Source organism: Aphelocoma coerulescens, chromosome 21 (genome assembly GCF_041296385.1).
Source record: "Aphelocoma coerulescens isolate FSJ_1873_10779 chromosome 21, UR_Acoe_1.0, whole genome shotgun sequence".
In the NCBI taxonomy this organism is placed as follows: Eukaryota; Metazoa; Chordata; class Aves; order Passeriformes; family Corvidae; genus Aphelocoma; species Aphelocoma coerulescens.
This window is the reverse complement of record NC_091034.1, coordinates 8832374-8844788: the sequence shown is the minus strand read 5'-3', so window position 1 is coordinate 8844788 and position 12415 is coordinate 8832374. Positions and strand designations below refer to the sequence as shown.

Sequence of the window (12415 nt, the reverse complement as noted above, 5' to 3'; positions counted from 1 at the left end):
CTGGGCAGGCTTGGAAACTCTCCGGGTTGTTGTTGAGTTGGTTTTTTTCCCATTTAATGCATAGAATAACACTGATGGGTCTGAACAGCTCCAGCCAGGCGACGAGGGGAAAGAATAACAAGCTCCTGAATGTCAGGCAAAATTATGGGCCATTGCTATTTAGGGTGAGTCTGGTGGATTTAGGGCCTCTCTGTTCTATTGTCCCAGCTGCTCTGAGCATTGGAGCAGGCGAGACACAAGTCGGGAATTTTATTGCAGAGCATGTTCAGGGGAAGGCTGGTTCTGAGCGTTTCCGGAGTGAAACAGCAGCAGTGGGGCAGAGGGGACCGTTTCTGTTGGGAAGTTGGTGCGATGTGATACTGGAGGCTGGAAGTCCTGGAGAGGTGGTTATCCAGCAGAGAATAGAGCCCCCTTGCATCCTGGTGTCTGTCAGGAGTCAGCTCCAGATGCTCATCACATTCCCTGAGTCCATGTAGGTTTGGTCTTCATCCATCAGACCTGGGCTGACTGTCCGGCTGCTGCATCCCTTGGCAGATCCTGCTGGTCCCCACTGCATCTCAAGAGCACATGGCTCCTTGTCTTTTCTTGTGAAGCACTGAGGAGTGTAGTTCATATGAAAAACAGTGCCTATATATGTGTGTTGAATGGGGATTAGGGGTTTTGGTGTCATCTTTTGGACTCTGGTGATGTAACCAGGGCTGGCACTGCACTTGCATTGCCAGGTGTTAGGGAGAAAGGCCCAGCTGAAGAGCATAGAAGGACACAGAAAGGATGAAGAAGGTGTTACACAGTGTGATAGAAGTGGATTGTCCATGGGAAAGTTAAGTCTTCACAAGTCCTGAACAGGGTGTACCCTAAGCTTCCAGATTTTGGCAAATACATTCTGTCCCATGCCAGAGTGGGGAGGAGTGGCAGAGAGCAAGAAAGCCATTCATGCCTGGCTATCTGGATAGGCGTGAGGCTCAGCAGGGTGAATTCTTTGCTTCTTTGGGGCTCTTTTTATTTGACTGGATTAAAAAGCCTATTTGAGTTTCTTAAACCATTTAATCTAAAATCCCCAGGTAGATGCGCCATTGGATTCAGTTTTAAGCTTATAAACAAAATAGGTCTGTGTTTGTCTCTTCTTTATTTTGTTCTAAAGAAGAAGGGTTTGACCTGTCCTCCCTGGAGCTGGGGGGGAGTTGAGCTTCTGGTGCCTATGAATCCCTGTGAGCTTTCTGAAGGGTGGGAAAGCGTGGAGGCTGGGGTGCTGGTGTGACCTTCCTGCAGCTCCAGGTTAGGTGTGGCCTGGGCAGGTGGCAGGAGAAGGGAACAGGGGCCAGGCTCCCCTGGCTGGTCCCCAGGGCTCAGTACCTACACAGAACATAGCTAAAATTTCAGTAGAACCTTTGCTCTGCAATTAGTTTGGGGATGTGGAAAAGGAGACCATAGGAGATGGGAGAAAATGGGAGGAAAGCATGGAATGGTCTGGATAATTCCAGTTCCTGTAGTCCTTTGAGAGGAGCTGGTTCTCCTCTGCTCCCAGTGTCCAGCTCCTTCCAGGGTTTCCTCCTGCATCCATCCTCTCCACCCAGTCTCCTCTTGTCTCCTCTACAGTGCCATGTGGCTTATTGCTGCCACTCCCTGTGCTTCAGAGGAGGTTCCATTGTCCCCAAAATGGGACGGTTCAGGATTTGTTCGCAGGAGGGAGGTGCTACTGATGCCTACGGCAGCTGCAGGAATGTCACAGGTCTGTGGCCCACAGTGCCAGATGCTCCAAAGGAAGGTACCGAACCTACAGCAGGCAAATGTAAGATGATCTGCCCCTGTGTCCCCTCGATGTCCTTTCCATGTGTCCACTGAGATCACCTCAAGTCAGTGATGCCTGCACACCTGTGTGGGGTGACAGTGGCAGTGCTCAAACCAACTTTAGTGGGAGCAGCGTCCCTTCCAGATCCTGTCCCCAGTGCTGGGAGCACAGCAGAAGGGCTGGGCCATCCAGCTCCCTCGTGCAGCCATGGAAAAGCTCGTTCCAGCACGGCTGTAGAAGGGCTGGGAGGGCAGGCTGTCCTCACCTCTTGTGGGCTTTGCTGTGAGCAGAGAGGCCTCCGTGTCCAGAGCTTTCAAGGAGATGCTCTATGTAAGGGGAAGGTGGGAACAAGATTGTATCCTCCTCCCCACCTTCCTTCTCCCAAGGAACTGAAGACAGACAGAGGGACAGGCATCTGTCCAATGGCAGCTTGAATAGGAGGGAGCCCCGTTGGCTTTGCTGAGGGAGCCTCTTTCTATATGGAAATGAAGAATTTAGGCTAATGGAGCTCAACCATCTCTAATTTTGCGATGGCAGGAGGATTTTGATTGAAAGTAATTAAGCAAGCTAGCTGTAAAATTAATTAAAGCAAAAGGGGGGGATTTTTTTATTGGATTGGATAGCGATATAGCGGCTGTCAAATGGGGGACGGATGGGGGTGACCTGAATTCTCTGCCCTCCCTCCTCCCACTCGGGACGTTTATGTCACTTTAATCTCCTTACAGCGGCTGGTGTGCATTTGTTTGAAATAATCAAGGAAATATGGTCAGAAATTGTCAGCTTTCAGATCTAATTTACCTGACAGCCCTGCGCAGACCAGTAAGCCTCTGTGTGCGTGTGTGTGTGGTGCATGCGACTGTGTGGTCATGGAGGACTCCTTGTCTCCCCTCTCCCCTGTTTTTGTTCGCTCTGTCTTCTCTTGATTCCTAGCAAAAATACTTCTGACGTATCTGGGGCCACCCAGCACTTTGCAGGAAAAAAAAAAAGTTTGACAATTTTCCTGTGGTCCCTTCTCCACCCCCACCTTCCCATCGCTGTCTCCTCCCAACCTGCTGCCTCATACTTGCACCATAACCAGCTTTAGGGTTTAGGCAATATAGGATTAGGGGAGGTGGCTGTAATTCTTTATTCCAGATGGCTGGCAACTGCTAAACCCACTGTCACAAGTACCGAGTTATAAAAATACTTAAATTAGGCCCTTTGTTTCAGCCCAGTGTCCCTGCCAAGCAGCTATCCTGGTGTCCTGCCGGGAGCTCAGCTTGCACAAAACAGGTGGGGGACTCTGAGTCCAGACTGTAATGATGCTGGGGAGAGGCTTCTCCAGACTCACACCTACCTGGATTCCCTTGCTCAGCTCCATCTGCTTCTTTTTGCCTTTAACTCTTAAAGAGAGATCTGCAGTAAGAAGGAGGTGGGCATGAGCTGGTGTGTGCTCACTTAGCAGGTGAACATTCCAGTCCAGGGACATACAAAGGCTGCAATTCCTACACATCTGACTGGGTGGGTGGGGGTGTGCATATTCCTGACAGAAATCCCAGGTTTCCCCCTGGGCCTAACCCTGCAAGAACCCTGTGACCTGAGCTCAACATACTGGAAACTGGTGAAGAAGGGCTGGTGGGCTGGTGTTTCCTCAGAGCTGCCCTGGTGCCTCACATCTGTCTTGCTAGGTTGGCTCTTACGGTTATTATTTATTATTTATTATTATTCATTAAGCGCCAAGAGAATTTGGGCTTTTGTTTGTTTTGTTTGGGTCTCCATATAGAGGCCTTTGCTGAGGCAGACTCTGGTGCCAAGACCTCTGGCGCTTTTACAATTACAGCCCATGATCCTACTGTATTGTTTATGTAATGACTCTCAGTCCCGAGGGATTCTGCAGCCTTTCTTAGACCAGAGCACCCAGCACCTGGCAGGGGAGAGTGCAGGGCAAGTGCTGGACCCTGGTGCCAAGGACAATCTCTGGGCTTTTTGTCCCAGGGAATCATTAATATGTAGAGGGCTCAGGCTGGACCTGCTGTGAGGATCCACATGCAGGGGAGTTGATTAAGCTGCTTCAGAAGGAGCAGATGATTCATCCCTGCCTGGTCTCCGTGGTCGCAGGGTCTCTTAGTAGCTCAGACCTGATGTTCTGGCTGTTGGGTGTCTGCAGCCCACCAGTCTGTCTCATACAGTGAGGTGAGTGACTGGTCCTTGTGGCCAGCTGATGTGACCAGTCCCTGAGTGTCCCAGAGCACCCCAAACCGTCTCAGCACGGGGATTGAAACTTTTAGCTGTTAAGCAGATATGTGGAGGGCTCCACGCCAGCTCTGTAACCTGCAGGACATGGGTAGGACTGGTCATAACCAGCCACATGGGGCTGTGCTGAGGTGGATGATGAGCTCATCACCATGATTCTTGGGTTTAATTCCAGCTTTGCCACTGATTTGCTTTGTATCTGTAGCCATGCGAATGCATAGCTTTGTGCCAGTGCTTCCTCATCAGTATAATGGGTATAATTAGGCTTCCCTGATTGAAGATGGCGCCGAACACTGAGTGTGCTGGCAGACTGTCTTCTTTTGTTTAAAAGTCCCTTCCAAAGAAAGGAGGTATGACCAGATTTTAGGGTGCTGGTTCCCATATCATATTTCAGACATATCTGGATTAAGGTCTCTGACAATACCCAACACTTTCCTTGTGGGACAGGTCTGCTCTGAAGAGTTGGCTTCCCCTAAACCTAACAGGACAGAGTTAGGTTAAGACTAAGTGCTTCTAAGCGCTGTCTCCCCTGTATTCAGCAAAATACAGAAAGTGACACTGCTGATCTTCTGTGTTAATTACAAATATAACAAAATGTAACATGAAGAATAGTCTAAATAATTTCATGGCCTGTTAACCAAAAGAGAGCTTAAGTTCTGGGACATGGACCAGGCTACCACTGATAATGGTATCTGAACTCAGTGGTGTCTGGAAGAAGGGTCATACCATGCTGGCTGCCCTGATTTCCCACTGTAGATTGCAAGACCAGATGATTAAGAGTGCATTAGATAATCTTCTAACATAACATTCCCTACAGGCAGTTACTGGCATTGCTGTAGAGACATCCTGAACGACGTGTTGGAAAAGGAAGTGCACAGGACAGTCTTTCTGCATTGTGAACATGTTTGAGACCCCCATGCAAAGCTGTGCTCTGTTCTGACTCCAAGTCTCCTCAGACATGGCCGAGGAAAATGCACGTGAGTGCTCACCTGGGGGCACCTTCTGTTGTTCTATTTGCACCTGCTTGTACTTGTTCAACACCTCTCCCCTCTCAAGCACTGCCACTCTCACTGCAAAGGAGTCTGGAGACCCTGACTCCAGCACAGCCAGGAGTTGAGAAACATCCCATAGTTGGGTGAATGGGATGAAAAGGTCAGATTGGGTGGTGCTTCTTTTTCTCTCAGTTTAGCGTGAGTGGCAGTGGAAAGGCATAAGCTCCCTCCTGTCACTGATGTGGTGTCAGCTGGGAAATGATTCTCCTGAGCTGAGCAGAGTGACATGAGCATAAGATCAGTCAGAGAGGGATCAAGCCCAGCAAGTCAGAAACAGCTGAGGCACTGGGCTGAGTGTCTGGAGATGAGCTGCCCATCCTCAGTGAGGAGAGTCCTCCAGAAAGGGACTGGCAGCTCAGCTAACATCAGTTCAAAGAAACCTTGGGAATGTGCAGAGAGACCTCAGGAGTGAGTCAGAAGACAGACACCTATACTTGCCTTTCCTGTGAACTGCAGACCCTCACACAGAAGCCTGCTCCAGTGCTGAATCCCAGCTGCTGTTCCTGTGCATCCAGCTGGCTTGGGGCAGCAAAAGGAAGAAAAAGCCAGAGCCAGCGGCTCAGCTGATCAGGGGTTTCAGGCAGAGGTTGCGCTGCCTGACTTGCAGTGGATTCAGGGGCTTACTTTGGAAACTGTCTCTAGGGCAAGTCTGAACAAGCCAGTTGCACTTAATTTCCCAGGGAGGTAGAAAAGCCACAGAGAAAAAAAAAAGGCGTTGCAGTAGAAGGTTTGGGGATAAGAGAACACAGTGTTGCTGGCCAGACAAGGCTGTCAATGAAGATGTATCTGTCACATCCCATTTACTTCCCTGGCAGCGGGACCCAAGGACCTCACTAGGATTCAGGAAGGCTTCTGTGAAGACATCCTGAGCAGGGAAGGGGCTGCTGAATGGGACGAGGCAGCAGGGGAGGCAGGGAGAGTCTTGTGTCACACAGCTCAGCTGCTGGGGCCCAGTTAAAACACAGGTGTAAAGTGAAAGGACGTCGGTGTGTCTTAAACTCAACCTCCCCCTTCTCCCTTGCTTCCATCTCATATTCTCCCTGGAGCCCCATGCAAGTTTATCACACCCAAATGCAGTAGAATCACCAAGGCTGACAGGGTCTTGGTTTCATTAATTCTGGACCCTGACATGCCAGCCCTCCACCCTGGCACTTGTTTTTTGCAAGGCTGTTGTGGCTGGTGCAGGCTTCCTCGTAGCTTAATAAACCAGCACCTTGAAAGTCTGGGCTGAATTCAAAACATCATAGAATTCTTTAGGTTGGAAAAGACCTTTAAGGTCATCAAATCCAGCCATTAACCCGACACTGCCAAGCCCACCTCACAATGGGAGTTATCCTCCAAGAAGGATCCTCCAGCAGGCACTCTGGGTCCCAGTGTCCTCACTTGGGTGACTTGTACTGGTGCGATACTGGGACTTCTGGAGCTGTCTCCTGAGGTTTCCTCCTCATGCACTCCAGCAGAGGGAAGGGAGGCTGTGGGCTGACTGGGAGCAGCTGGTGCTGGTTGTCTCCATGTACGTCCTCACAGCAATAGGGCAGTCCCCAGGTCAGGTCAGATCCACACTGCTCCCCAGACAGACCAGGATCTAAGTCCTAGATTTGGGAGAGGCTCAAGGCAGCACTCCCCGAGTTCCCCCTGCACAGGAGATACACCGTCATGGAGCTGTCATTTTATTTGCAAACTGAGCAATTGTACTGGAAGAGATTTAGCAAACATGGGACTGCACAATGCTGTGTGTACTGAGTCACACATCAGGACTGGAGCCTGCTAGCACTGTGAGCTACTGAGGCAAACATTTGAGAATAGCTACAATAGGCACCAAAAATATCTTCAGATGAGATCTTTCTGCGTTGCTGCATGTTGGGTAACAGGGAGGGCTGACAACCTAAGCTTAAACTCTACCCACATGCTCTAGAGCTCATCCTGGGCAAGCCAAGCTACTGGGAATAGGAACAAAACAGAGGAAAAGCAGGTTTTCTCCTGTAAAGGGAGCTCTGATTAGCCAACTTCACATGGATTGGGAAAGTTCTGGCTCTGGCAAGAATCTAGGGGTTGATCCTGTGATCCTGGCTCTGGCTGCATTTCAGGAGGGAATGACCCCAGAACTACTACCATGCTGTTGGATCTGCAGCTCACACCTGCACAGGGCCAGGGCAGGATCAGTCCCTACAAGATGTCTTCTGTCTGTTTTTAAAGTTCCCAGGCAAGGGAGCTGCTTTTGAAATCTCTTGTGGAAGGTCTCTATTGCAAGATTTTTCTCAGGGGTTTGTTCTGCAGTTGCTCTTTCTTCTCTACTACTCTTTTAAAATAGAGAAGCCACTTCCCCAAAACCTGGCTCTGGCTTCTGAGACACAATTCCCCAAACACAGATTTTGCGGGCTTGTCCAGGCCATCTCAGCAGGATGGGAGAACAGGCAGCAGAGGTTCTTGATGCTGACTGATGTGCACATGGAGGGCAGGGCTGGCGGTGACCACTGAATTTGATCAGCCTTCTGCCAGGTGACCCTTTGGTATCCTTTCCCCAGTCCCCCAAACCCTTTCCTTGCATCCTGCTGCTCTCTACACCCTCGCCCTGGGGCTGGAATCATACCTTGGCCTTGCTGCGGCCACTTCCTGCCTTCCAGCACACGATCTCTCCCACTGGTTTTGCAGCCGTTTTTTCTGCCAGCACAGGGCACTGAAAAGTGCTGGCACTGCCAAAAACCCTGTGTGCACTACGACTCCCCAAACATCCCTTTATTTTTATTGTTCTGTTAATTACTGTTTAAACTTTAATAAGTCACTTCGTCAGGAGGGGGGACCTGCAGTGAGGTTTCTGTGCAAACACTGGGCCCGGCAGTGACTCTAGTGTAACATAACCCTTTATACAATGTGGGAATGTTTAGACTGTAACAGAAACTTGTTATTTTAATGACAGTTTAAGGGGAAAAAAAAGAAAGGAGCGAATGAAAAAGGGAAGCAAGTTTGTTGGGGAAATGGCTCATCTCAATCTCTCTGTCTGGCCTCTTTTCTCTTGGCTTTAATGATATCTGAATAAGGAGGCTTTATGGCTTCAGTTGAGGCAAGTCTTGTTCCCAGAGATGCCCTGTACAAGGCAGTATGCGATCCCTTCAGTTCTGCAGGGTGAGGCCAACAGCGGAGAGATGCTGATGGAAGCAGCATGGCTTGATTTTGCTCAGACACAGCAGCAGATGCCTATAGCCAATTTGAGCTCAGTCTAATTATTCTGACCCACACAAGAGACTTTCCCTTTCTATTCAGAGCTTCTTCCACTGGTTAAGTTTTTAAGTAGCTGTGCTGACACAGATGCTGTCATGTCATAGATAGGAGGGTCCAACATCCCATGGAAAAAAATGGACCTTGGAGCAAGAAGATGATGCTTCATTTTGACTCCTCAAAATGAGGAATCATGGAGACCTGAGAGGAAGGGAGAGAACCTGGCTCACACTCTTGGAAGTGGGAGAACAGAGGATTCACAGGCATCCTTGATTTTGGACTGTGACTTCTGACATCTGCATTCCTTTGAGGTAGTGGAGAGTGCCTGTGCAGTGGCTGCTGTCACTGCACCACAGCACTGAAGTCACCTCCAGGTTTGGCTTGGCTATATTTAGCACTCATTATAGACAAGGCCATATAGAGTGATATATATGATCTGAAAACCTTCAGCTCCTACTGACCTCTGCTGCTACAGTGAAATCCCCCAAATCTGTAGGATCTGAGTGAGGAGTGATGTGAGACCAGAAGGGAGAGCTCCCATGTTTTCCCTGACAGAATTCCATGTTCCCCCTCCCCAGGCTGGTCACTGGTCTCTGGCAGTGCTGGTCCTCTGGGAAGCCCAGCTTTTTCTGCCAGACCTGGCTGTTGGGCCCACAGGGAATGAGGGGAGAGAGCTGTAAAGAAGCTGTGGGGGTGCAGACTGGGGCACAAGAGCTTTTGCAGGAAATGCTGGGAAGGAGAAAGGTGGAATGGTGCTGGGAACTTGAGGAAAGAAGAGGGGAAAAGAAGAGCACCCTAAGGCCAAGGCCAGCAACTGGGAGGGGAAGGGGGACACAAAGGGCAAAACTTTGGAGGGGAGGAGAGGTTAGGAGGGTGTGGGGTGTAAGGAGCACTTTGCTGGGAGAAAGAACCTTCCTCAGGTGCCAGCTCATTGTCAGGAGTCCAGTTCCTCTGTGCAGGGCCCCTCTCTCCTCTTTGCTAAGTTTCTGTTCAGAAATGGGAGCCTGGGGGCTCCCTTGTACTCCATAAAGCTCTTTGGTGAGGATGAGTGTAGGGTGGGCTGGGAGGGGATGAAATCATGGGCCTCTGGGGAGTGTGTGTTTTCCCACGTGGGTGAGCATGCAGGGAGCAGGCCAAAACAGTTCATGCTTTCCTCGCCCGCTGCTGGGGTTGTGATTATTATTGATTGGGTTTGCTGTTCTCGGCACTTTGTGTTTTTCCAGCTGAGCATTGGCTGCCCCTAGAATTTTTTTTTTTTTTTTTTTTTTTTTTCCCTCTGCTTTAGTTCAAATACCCACAAACATGGCAGATGGGGCGGCAGGTGTATGCCCAGCTCTGTGGCAGCCAGCACTGCAGCGCTGGGCTGAGCCTGCTCTGGGGCTGCACAGGCCTGGGAGAGTGCAGGGGTCTGTGAAAGGTACCAGTAATGTGCAGACCTGCTGTCAGTAGGATTAAATTCATAGGTCTGCATTATCTCTGGGTGTACGTCATACAAAAAGGTAAAGAAATCTGCTCTTGTAGAAAAACCACTGTCAGGGCTTCATGTTGGAGCAAATAATAGGGGCATGCAGAGGGATTCTCATGCTTGGGCATGTATAACGTACAGCTGGCTTAGGGTGCATAAACTTCAATCCCAAAGCCAAAGGGCCAAGAGAATGGTAGCTGGAGATACAGTTTTGTTTCATTTCCAACACGTGATCATGACTTTCAGACCCCACGAAGCCCCTCATGTTGGCCTGCTCTCCCTCCAGCCATGCACTCATATCCATCCTCCGCAGAGCTGTGCCTGCTCATGGGGCCAGTGGCAGGAGCCGTCCCTTCAGGAATGGTATTTTCCAGGTTCCTGTGTGAGGCCAAACATGTCCCAGCTGCAAAAATAACTAGTCTGTATATTCTGTGGAAACAGGAGCAGCAGCGACACATCTGTCTGGTCTGGGCAGAGCCATCTTGTAACTAATGCCCCAAAGGGGCATCAAGCAGCTGCAAGCTCCTTGTCAGTGTGCAGAACCCAAAATAGAGGCCTTTGGGGAGGACTGGCCCCTTGGAGGGGGAAGCTCTGCAGTGGGCAAAGCAACAGATACCTCTGGGCCTCTTGCAGGACCAGTGTGTTCCAGCAAGATATTAATATTGACTGGCTTCCCTGGCCCAGCTCGGGGCGTGTGGGCTGCTGGCATGGCCGGGTACACGCATCCCCCAGAGCAGCCCCAGCTTCCTTCTGGTTCCCTCCTGCCTTCCCCATGGCCAGTAGGGTCACTTTGGTTGGAGAGCGTAAGCAGAGCTCAAGGATAGAGCCCCCTGGACGGAGCCAAGGAGCCACCGAGTAAAAACGCTGAGGTTTTCCTTTTCTGTACAGTGCGTTTCCCTAAATTGCCTTTGACTGTGTGCATCGCTAATGAAAGTTTATGCCCTTGTTAGAAGGACAGGCAGGTCCATTCCAGTTAGGGCTGGGTCTATCCTTCTGCCAACTACCCTCCCCAGCACACACACACACACACTTTCACTCACTCGCTCTCCCTGGTGAATAAGTAGAGGCTGTTAAAAAAAAAAAGAGAGAGGGGAAAAAAGAGGAGGGGAAAAAATTTCCATATTTGTGTAAGTTGCTTTAAAAGCATTTTATCATGTCATAAAAAAAAAGGAAAGTACTCTCGGAAATTGATCCTGCACAAGAGCCCATTGGACAGAAGGACGTTGGGATGTTAATGGCTATTTTGCTCCAGGGTGGCTTATTAAAAAATTTATACATAAATGCTTAAAATTGCATAAATTATTTAAAAAAAAAACATAGTAAGCAATTTGCAATCCCGATCTACTTTTCCTCTTTTTCTTTCCCTCGTCATTCTTTTCTTCGTTTCTTTCCTACAAAAAGAAAATATTCCTTCCCACTTCTCTTACCCTTGTCCTCTTCCTGTCTGAAAATGTGATGTGCCCAAAATTGTACATGTCTGTTGGTAAAATAAATATGATTTTAAATGGTATCTACCACTGACCAGCAGAGCTAGCTGCAAGGGGGAAAAGAAACAAAAAAAAAAAAGGGGGGGAGAAGAAAAAAGAAAAGAAAGAAAGAAGTTTGGATATGATGAGTGTTTCTCGCAGGCGTGGAATGTCACCCACATATCCTGGAGATTGTACTGGGGAGGTTTATGATGGTTTCCCATTGATTTGTTTCCCCGACGCAGCTGCCGACCTCTATTGAGGGACAAACATAATCAGCACTGACGCAAATTAGATGGTTATTCGTTTTGAAAATTGACAGAAAAACAATAAAAAAGATGAAATGCTCCCAAATCAATAGATATAATGAAATTCAAATAATCCGAGAGATGAGGTCTCCATGGCAACTGATAATGTGGAAAAGAAAACAATTTAATAAAGGACAGACACACTTTGAAAACAGATTGGGCAAAGGGAAGGCGGGGGGGCGAGGGAGCAAGGGGGGCTGTGGGTTGGGTGGTGGTGGGAGGGGGCAGCGGGAGGAGGTGGTGGTGGGGAGCCAGAGCCACTGCCTCTCCGGTTGGTTAGCAGTGCTGTAGTGAAGGATCACTGTCCATCCCAAGGACGCTTGCCATAATTAAGAGAGGCTTTCGGTCCAGAAAGTGCAGATTCAGGTTTTAATACACAAAATTATTTCAGGAGCACTGAATCGGAAAGTCGTTTGTTATGACCTTCCTGAGAGGCCTGGAGCAGGGCATGTTGGAGGCGCGGCGGCTGAGCCAGCTGAGTTATGGCATATTTGTGTTTTTATAGTGCGGAGGGGAGGGGGAAGGGGGGAAGAAGGTTAAACAGTATTTACAGCTCAGTTGTTTTCAGAAAGGAAAGAGAAATAGAGTTCATGAAAAGATGCGAGTGGAAGAGAGAGAGGGAGAGATCCCTTGCCCAGCACACACACTCCGCTGGGACGTCAGCTCCAGTGAGACAGTCCCCGGTGCTCTGTCTGCCTTAAGGTGTGAGGTGCAGATGGACTGGGGGTACAGAGGAGGTCTTTGGTGGGATGGGAATGTGTCTGTCCCTGCCGCAAGTCTGGCTGCAGGGTCCAGCTGGGAGTCCACTGCCTTCTCGCTTCAAGCTGCAGAATAAACTGCATCTGGCATGCGGGCTTATGCTGAGAGTGTGCATGGTGTGAGTGCAC

General features: G+C 49.5%; 1 protein-coding gene across 4 annotated transcripts in view; it reads left to right on the top strand.

The window, feature by feature from the left end:
* Window positions 1–12415, top strand: part of CASZ1 (castor zinc finger 1) — a 90468-nt gene that overhangs the window by 18391 nt on the left and 59662 nt on the right. Inside the window, exon 1 of one of the 4 annotated variants that reach the window (XM_069034699.1) lies at window positions 4948–4998. The exons of the other annotated variants lie outside the window; for them this stretch is intronic. Coding sequence (XP_068890800.1) covers window positions 4980–4998 — 19 coding nt within the window. The 5' untranslated portion in view covers window positions 4948–4979. Of the gene's footprint in view, window positions 1–4947; window positions 4999–12415 lie in introns of those variants that run through there. 4 annotated transcript variants of the gene reach the window in all.